Here is a 19,864-nt window from a genome sequence, read left to right as displayed (position 1 = left end):
GTAAGAAGGGATGGTGCCTGGAAAGTCTCAAAATGTCCAAGGAAGCACAGAAAGCCCTCAAAAGCTGTTTCACAATACGTCTAACCTCTAATTTCTCTCCTCTCATGTGAAGTGGGCGGCTTGCCACCTGTACAAACGCAGTATGCTGGATTAGTAGGAGACCTCACACTGCACAGCACACTCAAAAGAAGTGGAGTGCTGAAAGCCCCAGCCTTGTCAGTGAAGCCAAAGCGCAGCTGCCAGGGTTAGACTGAAAAGTCCACATAGCTACAAAACCTGTTCTCAGAGCACACCCTTGCCAAGCCTGCAGCAGAGCTTCCTTAGGCTACTTCCCCAGCTTCCAGTAATCTGCAGCTCAAGAACTTCCCAAGGCAAAGGTGAGAAGGGGGAAATATGCGGGGAGGAAACCAGAAGAAACAAGATCAGTCCAGATTAGGGTCTTCTGAGTTCAGAGCACCTTGTCCTTACACATTGGGTTTTTCTAGGAAACTGGGAATAGGGACAGAAGGACTAAAATCAAAAATACGTTTTCCTTTAATCGCATACCCCACTAAAAACAGCATTATATCTAATATGTAAAAGCTAGTATTTGATGATACTTTACACCAGAAAGTGGCCTTCAAAGTACATTAAAAATACATAAAGCACTAATTGCAACACTAAGACTGCTAGTCTGAAGACAAGAAAAACGGAATATTTGGGATGGAAATTATATTCTTCTACTACTACTATTTCAATTGTATATTCCAAGCTACAATTGCAAACAAGACTGAGGCCTCACTACAAGCAAACATATATGCAGAAGAAATGCACTGGAGGTACCAGTGTTGAAAACATGGAGCGGTGTGGCAGGAAGGTAAAAATCACACATGCTGTAAACCAACAGAACACAGTGAAAGCAAAACGTTCACTATATAAAGCAGCCATTAAAACAGAAGACAAGTATATTAATTTTGCACAGTTCCAAATCTCTCAGACACCAACAATTTACAATGAAACCCCACAAAGATATGAATTACGGAGATGTGTGGGCAATACTGTTCATTAGGATTGTGTTCGGACCTTTCCTATTTGCTCGCTTAGCAGCTTAAAATATGGTCTTAAACAATGTCCTAACTTTAAAACACGCACGCATTTTTAAGACTAAAAAAGCAGCATGGAATTCCACAGCCACACTAAAAAAAGAAGCTGCAGCTTTTCAATCCCTCAGCCTTCAAAAAACCACAAAACCATAAGGCCGTTATCTGAATTTATGCATAGAGTATTACAGTATTTCAGCAGAGGTTTGGTCTTGGTAGTTTCTTGGTGTTGTGTTTTTTTTTTTTTTTAATTAAAGCTGTTGAGGCAAACTGAGTATTTTTAAAATTAACTTTCTGAAGGTTACTTTGGGATTCTGTTACTATACCCACTGTTGAAAGATGTAAAAAATAGACTTATCAAAACAAAATCCTCCTCATAATGCATTTTATTATTGCAAAGGTTTCTCTTTTCCTACCAAAGAATTCTAAATTTGAACTAGCTTTCTCACATAAAATGTTTCTGAATTTACAAACTGTGCATACTACAGGTTGAATTTTCTTTTTGGAAATTAAGCAAATATAAGGAGGATAAATGAGCAATAAATGAAAGCATAACTGTAACTTTACACTACAAAGCAAGAGACTTCCACATATTCCATTAATGTTTGATTAGTTTTCTAATTTTACCTAATTCCAATGTTCTGTAACTTGCCCCAAATAAACTTTCGGTAGTAGAAAAGCATGTTTTTCTGGAACATGGTCTCGGTGATATAGAAAAATGATCTGAGCAACTCAATGACATAGGTATCCATCAGCCAGTATAGGAATTTAGCCAAAAGTTCTTCACGGAAACAATGTTCATAGGCAGGAACAAAGTGATCACCTTCAATAAACAATTCAAAGGTAGTTATAGTAAATATCAACTATTTGTATTAGTAAACAGAATATACAAACAAAAAAAATCCACATATAAAACTCTTTTCTTAACTTGAAGTTAATGGCAAGAATAAAGCAAATACAAACAATTGCACAGATGCAGCTCCAAATTTTCAATAGCATTAAATAATGTGACCAACTCAAGCTTAAAGTGCAAACAGAGGAAGTAATTTGCAGTGACAAAGTGACACAGAAGATACAAATGCATGCCATTAGTAGCCCAAAGACTTAGGTTCTTCCCCCAGTGTTGATTGCAACGAGACCTTTAATGCGCAATGACAAGACTATTGTGAAGGGAAAGGTAAAATGGAAATAAGCCTGCTACAAATATAAAACTTAAAAAAAAAAAAAAGCAAAAGAATGAAAACACTTAGGTATAATGTAAAAATAACAGAATTAAAACTGAGTTGACTTGGGGATAAGAATGATATTTAGATTTTCCAATTATATGAAAATTAATTTCAGGGTCAGTCTATTTCAGACATCCTACATAAAACTTAGAGCTGCACTCTAAAAAAAAAGAAAACAATCATTCTAAGTCCATCAGTACTTACAATATTCAAATGGCACAAAAATTATCTATCCCAGACCATTCCTAGCTACTGTCAAATTTAAGGCCACAGAGATTTGTAGTGATGTCTAAATACGGGTAAGTAGGGAATAAAACCTCGCACTACAATACTGGTTTTTTGGGTAACTTCCAATAATACTTTTTCTAATTAAATTAAGAGTAGAATTTAGCAAAATACGACAGGATAATTTAAAGAAGTTATACAGAAATATTAGTTTAGCTGCATAGCACTAATTATTATTATGGCACATATGTGTTAAAACCAGCTTAATTTTGACACAGCAGAGCTGAGGCTTAAAACTGAAACTTATAAAATGGAAATAAGTTTCCAATTCTCTACCCTGTTTGGATTTTGTGCTCTTCAGGGCGGAGGCATTTTCATGTATTTACAGCACCTAAGAAAAGACCGCCATGAAGAGATAAAACAGTGTTCATCAGAAGCCAGGTAGCACCAATGAAAAAAATCCAATGACTGCTAGAAAATTCTCTAACCAAAGAGTTGCAATATGCAGTTGTAATACAAATGAGACCAGGCAGGATGTTGTTAAGTAGCTGTCCTGGAACTACATAATTTGTTTCCTAAGTTCTTGACAACAGCTGTAAATTATGACTACAATTCAGGGAACTGACAAGAAACCACGGCTGCTACTTTTGAAGACCAAAAAAAATCCCCACCTACAGTGCAGCTAAACAACTAAATGTGTGTTTAAACTTCAAGCACAAGGGAGTAGTTTCATGAAAATTAAAATCAAGCCTATGTGTGCCTTTTCCTGGAATAAGGCCAGAGAATAAGTGGATATTACATTTTTTTTAGATAAGATACTGCAAATGGCTATGAACCAAATGGATATCTTAAAATTAAAAAACCTTTTAAAATAATTTAACTCCTCAGGATTTTGAAAAGTTTGGTTTTGAGCCACAGTTTCTGAACAAAGGACCGGTTTCTTATGGAAATGTAACCTGCCCTATTTTTGGCATCAGTTCTCAAAAATCAGACTTTCTATTTTCCTACATTACAAAGAACTGATAGCAATTTCAGAACCTTATCACACCTTTTAGAAAGGAATACAGTTTTCGCTCACATTGCTGTAGGATCCAAGTACATTACCAGGTACGAATAAACACTGCAAACATACCAGTTAAGAAAGTGCAATCCACATCGTATAGATGGAGAACAGAAGCACAGAGAAATTACAACATGCATCAGACCCTACAGCAAGCAACCACAGAAACACAGCTTCAGCCTAGATTTAAGTTCTAGGAGAGTGTCTGAAAGAAGACTTCTTCAGGGAAGCGAGATCTACCTGTCATGACCTGAAAGGAGGACTAAACAGAAGGGATTCATACAGAATTTGGAGTAATGAGCTGATTCCCTCAGACAGCTTTTAGCCAAGGACCACTCGATCTGGTGACATCTGCACCACCAACTAACCAGTCTGAAGTTCTGCTCAGTATGGGTCTCTGGTTCCTAGAGAAGGGCCCTAGAAAGGTGACAGAGATGGTGGGCAACCCCTGCATTGCACAAGTCCCATATTCATGCCCTTCTCACAGGGTTGATGCGAAGGGGGTGAAAAACCATGCTGTGGGATGAAGGTTCACTTCATACCTTGATTTGCCTTTACTTCCTTCTGAAGGCTTACAGTAACCAACAGGCAGACTGCATCCATTCCTTGTGTGCCTACCTAGGTCATACTTCAATGAATTTTCAGTTATTGCAGGTAGGGGTACAAAGGAGAAATTTGTGTTTAAAGGCCCAGGTATGAATTCATGTTCTCAAGAAAGTCATCTTACTAAACACATGAAGTGTGAACGAAAACAGAAGTTTTGAAAGGAAGATAGGTTTAAGTGTTCTTTCATCATTAATCACAAACACTACCAAGTTTTCTCTCTTGGCAGTGGTTATTAACAATGAACCTGACAACCCTGAACCCACATTCAATATCCTCCCCTTCCCACCTTAAACGTGAACACCAGTCATCTCAAACCCCCGCCATGTAATTCTTTAATATAAGAAGTACCTTTGACTAGGCGAAGCCACACGCAGTCATTCACTCTCATCTTCCACATCAACTCCTGCAACGAAAGCTTAGCAAACTTCCCCATGGAAATGAACGCTTTCACATTTTTTAAGAACCGACACTTGTTATGGTTTGAACCCCAAAGCTCAGCAGGGATGACCCGCTCCAGGCACTCCCTCACAAAGACGTACACCTGCCAGTGGCTGCTGTGCTGCTTGAGGAGCTCCCTGAGAGCTGAATCACACACCTCTCCTGGGATTTGCCGCTCGCTCCACGACTCCCCACACAAAGATTTTGCAATAGGAGCACATAAGTTGTCTGGCATATCACCATGACCAGATTCACATCTGCTGCTTGTCATACACTTAGTAGGCTCTTTCCCAAACTGTTCTGCTTGCTCGTGAACCTTCGCTTCCCCAGGCAGAGCTGCCTGCCAATGCAGCTCCGTTCTTTTCACATTGGTTTCAGATATCCAGACAGGGCAATGTTTTCTCAAGAGAACTAAGTAAGGGCACTTTCCATGGTTATTTAAGAGTTTCTGAAATATATGTCTCATTTGCCAGTAGCGTTTGGGCAACCTCTTCTTTCTCCAGTTTTTATGTGGCAGATTTTGGCTGTGCTTTTGTTCCAACAGATTTTGGCTTAAGAATATAGTTTCTATAAGCTGTCTTCCGCCTGCCTGACAGCCCTTCAAGCGATTCAATAAAAATGATTTAGGGAAACGTTCTTGGAAACTCCTGCGAGAATACAGAAGAAACTTCCTGTCAATGTACACTGCAGAACGCAGGAGCGTATTTGGTAACTTCTTTGCCAAAAGAGCTAAGGGACCTTCCTGCCTGCTACATTTTGAAGAAATACCTTCCATGGGCTTGATCTGTACAGAATCCAATTGAGATTTATACATATGCATCTCTACTCCTTTCCTATGGGATTCTGCTTGCGTTTCAAGGCCAGACTTTAAAGGTTTGTTATTCTGAACTCCTTGCAGAAAAGAGCTTTCACCTGCCACAAACTTCTTCCCTTCACAAGATGTGCGAACCAAAGAAGGACCAGACATATCACTGTTACTTCTTTGAGAAACATGCTTTTCTTTAATGAGACTTACAGAATGTGAATCTACATACCCAGTTCCATGTATCTTGGAATTACTTCGGTTTACTTCAGGAGTGACACAGCAAGACTTTTCCTCTCTCACTTTCTCCTCTACTTTTGCTCTCTTAGCTGGAATTTCAAGTTGTTCCCTCCTGAGCTTCGTTTTTAAAGATGGTGCCATAGCTGACAAATACAAACTGGAGCTACTCGGTTTCACCATATGTTCAGTAACCATTTTGATCTGTTTACTCGCTTTAGAAACAGCTTTTGCAGAATACTGGCAACGGGACACTAAGCTTTGTGTCTTCTGCTCCTCTACTTTTGCTCTCTTAGCTGGAATTTCAAGTTTTTCCCTACCAAGTTTCCTTTTTAAAGATGATGCCATAGTTGACGAATAGAAACTAGCGTTACTCTGTTTCTCCATATGTTCAGTAATCATTTTGATTTGTTCACTTGCTCTAGAAACAGCATTTGCAGAATACTGGCAACTGGACCCTAAGCTTTGTACGTTACTTTTCTTATTTCCCATGCTGGAGACATGAGCTTCAAGTCTTTGTCTGTTTTTCCACCAATGCAACTTTGAAAGATATTGTCTGTGAAACATAAGCCTTTTTTGCATATAGTCAAGCAAGCTACTACGTTTATATCTTGAACACCTTTGTCTAACAAACACTGGGGCCGAGTCTACATTATGTGAAATAAGTTCATAAACTGGTTGCCCACAAACTTGGTAACAATTACTGGGGGGAACCAGCATAAAGATTGCACAGTGTTCCAATAAATACATCATCACATCATCCCCTATCCTGCTCAGCAGTGTTTCCCAGAGGCCGCTGATGCGAATATTTTCTGTCGCAGTATTGGGCAGATAGCTGTATATATTGGAAGACGGCATGATTTGGAAATCAGAACTGTTTTCATCCAGTAAGGAGTATCCATACGCAAGGACATTCTTCTTTCTTTTTTCACATAGTCTCTGAACAACTCTTGTGATGACTTCGCTCTGACTTGATAACTGGAAAAGGAAGAATAAAGAAAGTTAGCTGGTATTACCGACTGTTCTATAAGCCACAATAGACACCATAAATAAAGAGACATGTAAGATACACAGTCCTAGACATCAGCTTTAGGTCAAGACAATATTAATGATTCACAAGTGTTGTACCCAAAACCAACGATTTCCAGCTATACCACAAGATGTTTACTTGGGCCTACGACTTTAAGGAAGTCTTTTTAACGTTTGCCCTTTCGATCCTTGTTTTCATACCCAGGAAACACACTACACTACTCCCCTTGGCTCCCTCAGCTTGGCTCCTTCAGCAGCTCCAAAGGACTCCAAAGCCTTCAGGTCACTCTGCCCGTAGATACCTGCTCGCAGATACGGGCTCGTGCAGGCTCTAACCTCCAGGGAACTAAAAGCGATTTTCTTGAGGCCTTCATTTCCTTTTACGTAAAAGTAAAGTTCATTCAACTTAACGACTCGGTTCACAATTCTACGACGCGCTCAACAAGCTTGCAAAGCTCCCTTCCTACCATGGCACCGTTTTGCTATGCAGTAGCTTTGAGGGGAAAGCAAGTCTTTCCTCTCCAAAAAGCTTCTCCTGCTCAAAACACCGACCTGCAAGCTGTTTTCTCCTTTTCTTCCCCATGCTCTCAGGAGTGGGGAAAAGTGGCATTTTTCATTTTCAGTGGCTCCTCGGCCACGTTTGGTTTGTTTACTCCTACCTTGCAAAGAAAGCAGGGAGGCGAGCAGGGAGGCGAGCAGGGAGGCGAGCAGGGAGGCGAGCAGGGAGGCGAGCAGGGAGGCGAGCAGGGAGGCGAGCAGGGAGGCGAGCAGGGAGGCGAGCAGGGAGGCGAGCAGGGAGGCGAGCAGGGAGGCGAGCAGGGAGGCGAGCAGGGGACAGGGGGAGGTGAGCTGGGAGCTGGGGGGGAAGCGAGCTGTGAGCTGGGGGGGGAGGCCAGCTGGGATGAAGACGGGAGGCCAGCTGGGGTCAAAGGGGGGAGGTCAGCTGTGGGTCAAAGGGGGGAGGCCAGCTGAGGTCAAAGGGGGGGAGGCCAGCTGGGATGAAGAGGGGAGGCCAGCTGAGAGAGGCGAGCTGGGGAGCCTCGCAGACCTTTCGCGCTCCCCACCACCCACCCGCTGGCACCCTGAATTCTCCCACCCACCCAGCAGGAAGCAGCAGGGGGTGCAAATGTCCCACCGAGGAGGCGGGCAGGCAGGTCCCCGCCGGCCGCAGCCACGAGGGCAGGAAGCGCCCGGCACCCCCGCAGCCCCCCTGGCTCCGGGGAGCCCCGAAAGGAGGTGATTCGCTCTGTCTCCCTGGCAGGGCTGTCTCTTGGGCGGTGGAGGGGGCGAACCGAGCCCCCCAGTTTGCGTCCTACCTGCTGGAAGGAGACGGGGCGGGGGATGCGGCGGGCCCCGCGGGGGATGCACACCAGGCACTGCCCCACAAAGGCGCGGTAGCAGGGCGAGTCGTCGCCCCGCAGCACCTCGGCAGCCGCCTCCCCGCTCTCCTGCAGCCGCCGGATGAAGGTCTCCAAGGGGGCGGCCTCGGCGTAGCAGCCTCGCAGGGCGCCCAGCACCGCCTCGAAGGGCTCCGCGCCCTCCATCCGCCGCCAGCAGCGCGGAGATGCTGCGCGGGGATGAAAAGCGGGTGCGTGTTAAATAAATGCATTTAACGGAGAAAAAAAAAAAAAGAATGAAGACAACGGCCTCGCCACACCGACCTGCGGCCGCGAGCACCGCGTGTGCCGGGACACAACGTGGCCGGGGCGGGGCGGGGCGAGAGGAACGCTGTCCAGCTCGGGCGCTCCTTCCCTCCTCCGGCTCGGATGCTCCTTCCCGTCTCCTCCACCCCGCGCGCTCCTTCCCCTCCTCCACCTGGGATGCTCCTTCCCTCCTCCACCTGGGATGCTCCTTCCCTCCTCCAGCTGGGATGCTCCTTCCCTCCTCCACTTGGGATGCTCCTTCCCTCCTCCACCTGGATGCTCCTTCCCTCCTCCACTTGGGATGCTCCTTCCCTCCTCCACCTGGATGCTCCTTCCCTCCTCCACTTGGGATGCTCCTTCCCTCCTCCACCTGGATGCTCCTTCCCTCCTCCACCTGGGATGCTCCTTCCCTCCTCCACTTGGGATGCTCCTTCCCTCCTCCACCTGGATGCTCCTTCCCTCCTCCACTTGGGATGCTCCTTCATTCCTCCACTTCGGATGCTTCTTCTCCACCTCGGATGCTCCTTTCCTCCTCCACTTCAGATGCTCCTTCTCCACCTCGGATGCTCCTTCCCCTCTGACACAAGAAGTAGTTGCTATTACAAAAAGTGGGATTTTTTTCATTTAAGCTAAAGTAAAGTTTCGTCTTAGGAAGTGTGTTTGTTGAAGTTTTGACGGAATGCTCCTCTGATAGCGTGTTTTCCTTAGGACAGTGTTTTTTTCTGGACACTGTTATTTCTTTGAAGATGATAAAGTCTTGTGTGAAGTATGATCTGAGCTGAACAGGTGTATCTTCTGTAATCATCTCAGTTTGGAATTTCTTCCTATCTCAAAGGCAAGGTCAGGCAGAGAGCTGAAGCCAGCTCCAAATTAACAAGAGTTTTGACTGTTGCAAAGTTTTGTAGTAACATTAAAATTAGACCTTGAAAACTAATAGAATGTGCATAAGATTTCAGGGAAAAATTATCCATAGGCATGTGAGTGGGAAATACATTTTGTCCCCAGCTCTGGTCTCACTGCACGTGATTGATGGAGCTCAGTCCATCGTATTGCCCAGGCCTGATAAAGGACGCTTGCTTTCTAAAACTCCAGAACAAGTCTTAGAGAGTTTTATTTGCTGGCATTTTTCGTGTCATCTCCACTGCCTTGGGCCCTCCTTCCCCTCCACCAGGTTGGGCACTCCTTCTCTCCGCTGAGGCCATCCTAAGCCCCAGCTTGGTGGGGGGGGTGCACAAAGGCCGGGCTGCAGGCTCTATGGGGCAGGTAAATTAGTAGAAATAACAGAAAATAGGACTAGTAGGTGCTGGGAGAAATACAAGTAGTCAACATTGCTCCCGTACAATGGAGTCCTGCATTAGAAGACACGTTCAGTTCTGTGAAGGGTTGAGAAGACATGAAAATGACGGTGTTCTAGTTGTTATATTCTACTTGGATTTCCAAAAACCTCTGCAAAGAGATGTTATCAATTAAAAAAAAAAAAAAAGAAAACTAAAATAGAAGGTGCTGATGCACGTACATCATTATTAAGAGACAGAGACGGAGAAATGGTCGGTTCTTTTGACTGAGGAAGTTTCCCACCAGAGTTCCACATTAGTCTGCGCTGTGTAACTTTCATAAGTAAGTACTGTAAATAAGTGGTAAGTGGCAAGATACACTGATGGAATGAAGTTATTCGAAGTAGCAAGGACACAGCAGACTAGAAAATTGCAGAAGAACTCTACAAGACTGAGTGATTGAGTAATTTCATGGCAGATGAAATCTAAGGCTGATAAATCAAGCATGACATAGAGGTGAAACGCTTTCCTAGCTTCATATATAAAATGATAGTTCTGAGCTGATTAGAACCACTCAGGATCGAGACCCCAAGATTACATGAAACAAATCGGCATTGTACTCAGCAACTGTCATAAAACCAAACCACGTTAGGAATGATTGGGGAAGGAACAGAGAGGATGATATCATACCATTGCGTAAAGTCATAGTTTGCCTACACCTTGACTGCTATTCTGTTCTCTACATCTCAAAAAGGATATAGTAGTACTGGAGAAGGTTCAGAGAGGCATGATCAGAGGTATGGGGCGGTCCTGTATGAGTGATGACATGGTAGGTTCTAACTGAAAAAGGGATAATGTGGTAGAGGAAGGCAAATCCTGAATGCCATGGTCTGTCTCCTGAAGCAGTTGAATATGTGCCGTGGGGCCTGACAGTCTTACAGGTCACTCAAAATCTGCTGCAAAGGCATGGATCACTGACCTCCTCTCCAAATCCAACTGTCCTGCTCTGGATGTTCCGTCCTGCTGATCTCCTACATGCAGCAATGGCAAGAGGCTATCAATACATGTCTATGGAGGAGTCTAGTCCAACCCTGCTCAAAGAAGGGTCGTTTTAAGCAAATTGCTCAGTGGCCCCTCTAATCAGCTTTTGAATATCCCTGAGAATGGAGGCACCGCAATCTTTCTGGGCAACCTGCTCCAGTGTTTTATCACCTTCAGAGTAAAAATATTTTTCATTTTTATGTGGAAGTGCGTGTATTTTAGTTTCTGCACACTACCTATGGTACCCACTGCTTCCTGTCACTGGATACCATTGAGAAGAGTTCGACTCCATCTTATTTACATCAGCTGTTTATACACTTTGATATAATCCCTAATGAGCCTTTCCTTCTTGAGGCTAAACAGTCCCAGCTGCAGCAGCATCTCCTCATATGTCAGATACTCTGGCTCCTTACTCATCTTAGTGGCTCTTAGTGACAAGTTCTCTCTGCTTACTCCTGTATATCCGTGTCACTCTTATACTGGGAACCCAGATCTGGATGAATAATAAAGTCATAGTTCTCCTCAACAAAATTTATCCTTCAAGGCAGACTCAATCTTTTCCACATCCTGCTTTACAATGAGCTTCTGTGAAAGGGAGTTACCCTGGGAAAGGATGATGATAGTGCAGTGATAAAAATAAAATGCCATTTTTACAATCCAACAGTGTTATGTTTAGGTCTAGCTTCAGTAAGGACTATTTAAAGACAAAAGCTTACTGCAGATGTGTCTCTCTTTTTCAAGTTCTCTTTGAAAAGGCTGAAAGGAAACTATTATGAGAATTGTCACAGGAAGAAATGTCTTTCAAAAACCTGAAGCTGTGTTCAAACAGAAAAGATTAGTTCAAACTAATGGACCAAAATCAGAATAGTTTGATGAATAACTTCCCAAAGCTGAAAGAAACCTCAAACATCAGAAGTGGGACAGCTTGCCAGGAAGTCAATAATGTAAAAGTAGAGAAGGAACACTTAGGGCAATTGTGACAACATTGAGGAAATTACATAAAGGACTTGAGGGGGGTCCTGCATCAAATCTTTGCACAGAACATGATCTGCCTCAGGCCCCATGAATTATGTTGTTCAATAAAGACAAGGAAAAAAAATGTTAAAAAATCAGTAAGATTCCACGATCTCTTGATATTTACCAGTGAGTGTAAAGGAACTCAATGACTGAATAACTACCTATATTATTCCTTTAGTCAGTTCAGGTCAGCTGTCCTGGCTTAGTTCCCTTCCAACTCTTGCCCATCCCTGACTACTCATTGTCTGGGCATAGTGGGAAAAAAGAGGTCTTAACGCTGTGAAAGCACTACTCAGCAACAGCCAAAATGTTGGTGTGTTGTCAATGCTGTCAGTCACAGATCCAAGCACAGCACCATACGGGCTGCTATGAAGAAAGGTAACTGTCTCAGCTAAAACCAGTACACCTTGCCAGAGTAAGATCCCTTAATATTCCATCAGATGTATCAGTCTGAGTGATCACTGGTTAGGAGATCTTCAGTCAACGTAGCTAATCTTGGTTCTAGTCTTGCTGTGAGGCTGCTGCTTGAGCGAGAGCCGTACGCTCATATGCTGTTAAAAAACAACACCCCTCCAGTCTAACCAACTACACAGTGTAATCACTTTTTTACAGCACCCATATCTGTCACGGCTTTCATCTGCTGTGGAATGAAGCCTACCATGACAGTGACTTGATTTCTTCTCTGCTGGGCTGCATTTTCAGCGTTGGTTGTCTTTACATTGGTCTTATTAACTGGAGGTGCCATCAGTTTCTCTGTCTAGCTTCCTTTATTACAGAACTCATCTTGCAGTGGGGTGTGTGGTGTGGGGGAACAACTCCTGTCTAACACCATTGTTATTACAGTTACCGGACTTGCGTGGATATGGCGTTTGCCATGTGTTTCCATCCCAGTCCTCCAGACTTGCCTGTTTCTCCTTAAAACAAATGTTTAGCCCTCCCTTTTCCTCCTATGTTTGCCTCCGTGTCATGGTCTTCATTGCATCAGACACACCCTGTGCCGGTTAAACTTTGAACTTCTCTCAATTCTGTTTAATCAAGGTTCAATGCTGCCTTTCACGCCTCAGTCCCAATGTTTCCTCCAGAAACTCTTTGATCCTTTTCTTAGCCCCTTGGCTGGCAGCCAGCCATGTCCAAGTAAATCACACTTTGCTCTTCCTCAGGCGCGTGCTTCCTCACTGTTTTTAACTGCCTTTCCATATAAGAGAGTTTTGGGGGAAAATCCATTTTCCACACGTGCCGATTTGGGCTGTGACAGAGTTAATTTTCTGCATAGTAGCTGGTATGGAGCTCTGTTTTGGATTTTTGCTGGAAACAGCGTGGATAACACAGAGATGTTTTTGTTATTGCTGAGCTGTGCCGACACAGAGTCAAGGCCTTTTCTGCTTCTCACCACCCCATCAGCGAGTGGGCTGGGGGTGCACAAGAAGTGGGGAGGGGACCCATCTGGAACAGCTGACTCCAACTGACCGAAGGGATGTTCCGTATTATATGGGATTATGCTCTCAGCAATCAAACTAGGGAGGAGACTAGTGGGGGGACTACTGTTGGGGCACTGGCGAGGCACCTGTTCTTTGGTGGTGAGAATTGTTTTTATTTGCATCACTTGTGTCTCTTCCGTTTTGTTTCCCTTTCTCTTTGTTATTATTTTTTTCCTCCTTTTTTTTTTTTTGTTTTGTTATTATTTCCTTTTAATTATGAAACTGTTTTTATCTCAATCCACAAGTTTCTTTCTCACTTCTGATTCTCCCCAAATCCCATTAGTGGGGGGAAAGGAAGTGAGCAGCTGTGTGAGGCTTAATTGCTGGCTGGGGTTAAACCACAACACCATGAGTTCAGGTTCTACAGAATCGCTACTCACTGCACTTTCATTCATCTGCAATATGTGTTGACATGCCCCTGTTCATGCAAATGAGATTCATAAGTTTTCAGACCTTCACACAAACTCATTCCCTGTGGCACAGATCTCTTCATAGCCCAGGTGTGCTCTGTCAAGTTGCTCTCAGACTCTGGCTCCTGCTTTAGGGCTGATGATGCCTGTCTCATCCACCAGTTTGCATCTAAAGTTACTCTGCCAAAGTGCAGCATCTGTGACCTTCTTACATGGGAAAGGCAGAGCAGAAAATGCATTTACTGTTGGCCCCCTAAACTTTTGATTTACTTGATAGTTTACACTTCACTGGATGGGTTTTTTTTTCACTGTGTGATTGCAGCCTTCAGTAGTAAAAGGTGAATCAAAAAGCAGCACTTTTGCTGTACTGAAAGGGTGTGGAACCTGCTGGTAGTTAAGAGAGGGTCTTGGTGAGACATAATGTCCTTACCTGAAGTTAATGCTGTAGTATTCTCTCCCTGTTATAACTTCTATCCTGTTCTAGTAGGGGGCTCTTAAACAATCTTTTATGTCTTGTAATGCTCTTAATTTTCACCATACATAGGAGGATTTTCAAATGTGTTCTTTCTTTCATTTTTGTGTTTGGAACTTTGTTCTGCCCAGCCCTTAGGGTGGCATTCCCCAGTGACCATTAACTGATCATTTGCAGTTCATATATCTGTTCTTGGGTGGTGGGAACTCTGTTCTCATTCCTATTCTTGTACCCTCAGGGGGGCCTGCTATGTAAGAAACACTAGGTGTAACTCAGCTTTAATATCTTAACCCTTTACGCTTCAATCCAAGCTCGCAAACCCACAGTATGGTGTTACTATATAAGAAAAGGCACGTTTCACTATACATGGGTGTTTGAGGAAAGGAGAAAGAAAACCAGCATTTCCCTGCAGAGGCTGCTGGGTACCTGCCACCTACCAGGAGCACAAGCAAAAAAAATTGACTACTAAGCATTATATTTCTATGCGTGGAATAAATGCTCTACGAATGCTCTAAGTTTACTTAGCTTGTGTTTGTGATTCACTGTGCTAAAAGGCAGAAGCATAGGCTGCTTGACAACAAAATGTAAAGCAAGTCCTGCCTCTGTGGCAGTGAGATGACAGCCCACGTGTGCTAAACTTTAGTAGTGTCCAGAAATGTTCCAGTGGTAGAAAAGCTCTGTGTCCTAAAGAGTCTAATTCTGCTTCTATAAACAAAGCACTTTGCTCAGCATTTACTCTTGACCTTGGCAAACCTAGTTGTTACTATCTGACTTCAAAGATGATCCATTCTGATAGAAAATTTTCAGCCTGACCCTAAAAAAAGAGTTGGTGGTTGGCATTTGGGAAGGTAGTATCCTTCCACGTCTTTGCTGAGTCCTTCAGAGCTCTGCCCCAGTACTGTGGGGCCAGGAGGCAGTCCCAAGAAAGAGCTGTGGAACTGCATTTAACCTGGGAAAAAAGATGCTGGGAAGAGTAATGTGAAAGAAGCAAAATACATGATCCAGCTGATAGCTGAATGTAAGAACAGTTCTTTCAGCTGGTCACATCTTCAGCAGAATGAAATATTTGTTTTGTGTATGAACTAAATTAGCCTTTGTCGCTGGAGGACTTTCAGGCAAAGGCTGTGCTACCTTTAGAAATGCAGAGGTCAGCAGAAAAGAGCAGCTTTTTAAAACAGATTGTTGCAGTCTCAGAATAGTTGTAGCTGATTAGCAGAAGACCCTCAGTTCCTGGGACAGAAAACCAGAAAGTCTAAGGGACTTGTTTGGCACTCCAGCTAGAGGTATTTACAACCAATCATTTGAAAACATGGTGTAAATGGAGAGCAGAGCGCTCTCTTCTTTTTCCTTCCTCCATCCCCAAAAGGGATGAATACATTTCTGTTCCCTTTTCATAAGCAATAGCTACTTCTTGAAATTCTGGTTCTGTGAACTGACAAGTTGAAGACAGCAGCAGTAAAGGGCATGGATGCTTGCAGAGCCTCGTATCTTAAAGTCTGCTTTTCAAACTGCTGATCAGTGGAGGTTTTTGATAATAAGCAAACAGATCCATAATGTACTGGTGATCCTTGCACGTTCATCATAACTAAAGAGGATCAGAGGTAGCCTGTATGAGGCTGCAGAACAATGCATACTGTGTTCTGAGGATAATGGAATCAAGGTCTGTGATTGGAAGTTTTTCAGATTGCATGCTCCTCTGACACTGATCTGAGATTTCAAGGTTTGAGAAATCAGAGTCAACTTGAAATAACACAAATTCTTGGATCAAGGGTTGGTGGTTTGTTTTTATTATCTTTGTAACAACTTCTGGGATGGCAGAGAGGGTGAGGCTAACCAGTTCTTTCTCAAGCAAGTTAATGAAGGGTTTGCTGGTTTTACCAAATAGAACACTGGTTATTCCTTCCTGTCCTCACGGTCAGCATTAGGCAAATGAAACGCCTGCTTATGATAAAGCTAAAGAGCAGATGTAGCAAAAGTTGAGAATTTCAGTATAAGAAATGCAAATTGCTAAGTCCAGTTGGAAAAGCAGAGGCTATGCTCCAGCAGATCCTGTGGAAGTCAATCCAAACTAGGTATCTGTGACAACTCTTTGAGGTGAAGCTTTCAAGCATTGCAGGGCAGCAGGGAGGCAAACTGTGCTGTGCTTCAGGCATTGAACAATATGTAACACTAAGCTGGAGCTGTGACAGGCCTCATGTTCTGAATGAAGAGCTATATAGTTACACTTCCACAGTCTTCCAAAGAGCTCTTTCTTCCATGGGCGGGTGGTTAGCTGGACTACAGCATGCAGATGGCGCATGGCAAGGAAACACCTACCTGGCTTTAGGCTACTTGACACAGACTAGCTTGCGGGTATAGACCGCTAGAGGCAATTAATGCCTGATAAAAATGTTCAGAGTGAACTTTTCAAAGTCCAAAAGAAGAAAGCCCATGAGTATTTGCAGGCATGTGAGACTCCATTGGAGTGAGGAGGGAAAATCATCATAAAGGCAACTAGCAGAGAGCTCTGTCTTAAATTAATAAGGACTGTGGAGCTGTAGATGACTAAGGAGAGGATTAGGGGGCAAAAACTGAGACGCCGGTACACACTGCACCTGAAACATCTTGCTAGAAGTTTTACGGGTACAATGTGGTAAGACCGAAAGGACAGACTACTGCCAAACAGAAAACTGGAGGGAAGCAGGGAGAAGCAATCCTATTCTTTAAACAGAACATAGGTAGATTATGTAAGCCAGGGTTCTCCGGTGTTAAAGTGTTTGTCTTTAGATTCTGAAGTTATTTTGTTCCTTTTGATGCAGCTACACTCATCAGAGTGGGGGTTAGGATTAAAAAAAAAAAAAAGACAATACAGGATTTTGAGGGACCCGATGTTAAAAAGAGCAGTAAGAATGCATAAAGGAAAAACTGGAGCAAACTGATTTGTTCCAGATAAGGAGGAACAGTGGCATTTAACACGGATGAAAACATGGGAGACTGATATCAGGGTTTCCTCTCTGCACCAAGAAGAAATTCTTAACTGTGGCTATTAGCATTGGAAATGTGCATTTATCCTCACAGATACAGAACCAAACTTCTCCTGGTGTAACAGGGGAAGCAGAGAGAGTCATTGGGCTTCTGGGAAAGCTGGGCTCTTCCTGGCTTTCTTTCTCAACTCCTACAGCTAGATCTAATAACTCGGATGGTTTATCAGGGAAGTCTGATTGGTCTGTAAGGGATCAAGGAGGGAAAGATGCTGTGCTGGTACTGGATATCCTCCTAAGGTTCCTTCCCACCTGCATTATTTTTACGTCTTATGGTATCGAAAAAACATAAGCTGTAATGTAAAGGAGGACTGGTATTACTAATGAACGACTATGTTTCACTTCCTCAGCATCAGAGATTAATCTTCTGACGGAAAAGCTAGAAAACATATTTAAAAACAGACAAATTACAGAATTATCTGTCTTAATACTTCTGGTGCTGAGCTGTAGGAGCTGTAGATGCTGTAGCTGGCAATTTTTGGAGTATAATGCTGTATGGAAAGAGAACATACAGTGATGCAGAGTCCATTTATCAACAACATATATAGCACCTGCTGTAGCAGCAACAGAAGCAGAGAAGAGCAGTTAGGCTTTGCTGGTAAGAAAACTGATACGCTGCTGCCCATTTTCTAATTCAGTTAGCCCTATGGCTCCAGGGGAAAAAGATTACCTCTTGGAGAACACTGTCAACAGCAGGTGAAGATGAGCAGGAAATTACATGCTATGGAACTGGAAGAACTGTGTGGAGGACAGAGGCACTGAGCCATAGGCTGTGTACACCTGCAGGAAGTGCCATCAGCTGCCGTTCTTCACTTATGCCTTTAGAGAATCACAATTGCAATGTTACTACGCAGTACTAGGTACTGTGCAAGAGTAACTTCTAGAAGCATATGATGATTTTCCTCTAAACAGCCTCCAAATCACTGTAACATTTTAACTTCCAAAGCCGTTTTGAGCCTAATGAGGATGAGAATGTGAGGTGGGAACCAAGTTGCTTACCACAGTTAACATCAGAAGTGAGAAGTTCTTAAGTCACTCTTGAACTCTTAACTAGATCGCAGATGCTGACAATCCAGTATGAGTTGCAATACAATGAAATTTCATACACAGTTAAGTTTTTCTTCTGCACTAACCACATATAGAACCACCTTTTTGTTTTAAGCTGTCATTTCCACAACTAGGAAGTTCAAACATTTCATTTAATATCTCCAAAGTTACACTGCTTACACAGATTTTCACTGTCTTCCCAACAACAGAAGGTAACTCGCTAGCCCGTACTCCAAGTCTTTTATTTGGAAATGGAATGCATGAAACAATGACTTGAACAGGAAAGCCTCACTAATTTTAAAGACTTAAAATGTTCTAATTTTGTATTCTTTATGACTACTGCATATGATATTATGAGGTCACTGTCATCAGAAATGCAAGACAGAGGATAAACTCACAGTACGTAAAGGTGCAAGAGTGATTTTTCAACAGCTACATATAAAAAATGTGTGATCAAACATTAGAAATACCCAAATATGGTATCCTGGACTTTCAGAAGCTATCTAGAAGAACCAGTAACTTGACTGTTTTGAAATGGCACAAAAAGGGAAACTGCTATATGCATTATTTATATCAGGAAAAACTTTCACGCACTTACGTTCAACTATAATTACTAAATAGGAGTCCCAAATAGGAGTTCCTTCCACACAAATCCAAAATAGCTACAAGATACAGTAAACGCAACCTAGGTTTTGCATAGACTTAGATATGCTAGTTCCAGCTCCTTAGTTCCAGTTAACAGCGTAGAGACCTTAACATGAACATGAGTTAAATATTCACTTCACGCCTCCTTTCCATTGCCAGTAGCATGTAAAGAGGACTTTAGTATAAGAAAGAGTATAGATTGTCTCACAAGGGCTTAAGCACATTTCCGTATCTTTTTGGGTCCAAACTATTTGTATGTTCAGACTTCTTCAGTATCAGAACTAGACAAAATCTACTTTGTGAAGTAGCTGGACTACAGGAGTAGAGCTGCATCGTTCCAGGCTAATACATTAATATTTTCAATCCATGACAAATTGAAGTGAAATAGCCTTGCACAAACAGCATGCAATTTAATAAAAACTTAAATAATAAAATCATTAGGGTTCATGTGTAAACTTACGAAGCAAAACTAGAATTGGAAACTAGAATTGTGCCTTTTGAAATTTTTTAATTGTGTTTTATTTGCTGCTGAAGGGAATGCACTCTGTATTCCACTTACTAAGAAACAAGCTTTTGAAAATCTAGAACCATGGCTTCTAGATATAGCTGTGAAGTTTGAATTTTGATATCAAAATTCAACCTGATTATTTTTACTCATTTGAAGGAAACAGATAAAAATATCTTCCTTAATGAACTGTTCACATGTAACACGGATTTTAAATTGTATGAAAGGCAGATACCTGTTCTTCACTAGGTTGGATTTTTTTTTTCCTCTGTATCCAGGTAGTTTGTTCTACCTGTATTGTACTTGAGCAAAATCATTCTACTTGAATGACGTGTGTTTCATCTTATAAATAGAATGGGATGGGTAGGGAGAGGGGAAAGACCAAGGAATTACTCCCTTTGAAACATGAGAGAATTAACCTATTAGGTACTGGGGTACCACACGATTCAGAGTTTAAAATGTGTTAAGAGACTTTCCTAGCACATAAAAATGACCTGCATTACATGAATGCCTGCTATGCCAAGAAATCAGGTTTGTCAACAATGAAGGATTTATACTAACTTAGATACATACTGAAAGGAATCACGTTACAGTTTTTTCACATCTTCAT

At 42.6% G+C, this 19,864-nt stretch overlaps 1 protein-coding gene across 3 annotated transcripts in view; it reads right to left on the bottom strand.

Moving 5' to 3' along the window:
- Positions 1-8,433, bottom strand: part of TERT (telomerase reverse transcriptase) — a 33,862-nt gene extending 25,429 nt beyond the window's left edge. For 2 of the 3 annotated variants that reach the window (XM_054060210.1, XM_054060211.1), the window contains exons 1-4: positions 8,364-8,433; positions 8,019-8,269; positions 4,545-6,651; positions 1,707-1,902 (exon numbers count right to left, since the gene is read on the bottom strand). In XM_054060210.1, coding sequence (XP_053916185.1) covers positions 1,707-1,902; positions 4,545-6,651; positions 8,019-8,246 — 2,531 coding nt within the window. In that variant the 5' untranslated portion in view covers positions 8,247-8,269; positions 8,364-8,433. The remainder of the gene's footprint in view (positions 1-1,706; positions 1,903-4,544; positions 6,652-8,018; positions 8,270-8,363) is intronic. The other variant, XM_054060212.1, reaches the window with a different exon arrangement.
- Positions 8,434-19,864: the final 11,431 nt, after the last annotated feature.

Source organism: Cuculus canorus, chromosome 2 (genome assembly GCF_017976375.1).
Source record: "Cuculus canorus isolate bCucCan1 chromosome 2, bCucCan1.pri, whole genome shotgun sequence".
Classification (NCBI taxonomy): Eukaryota; Metazoa; Chordata; class Aves; order Cuculiformes; family Cuculidae; genus Cuculus; species Cuculus canorus.
This window is presented reverse-complemented; position numbering and strand designations above follow the sequence as displayed.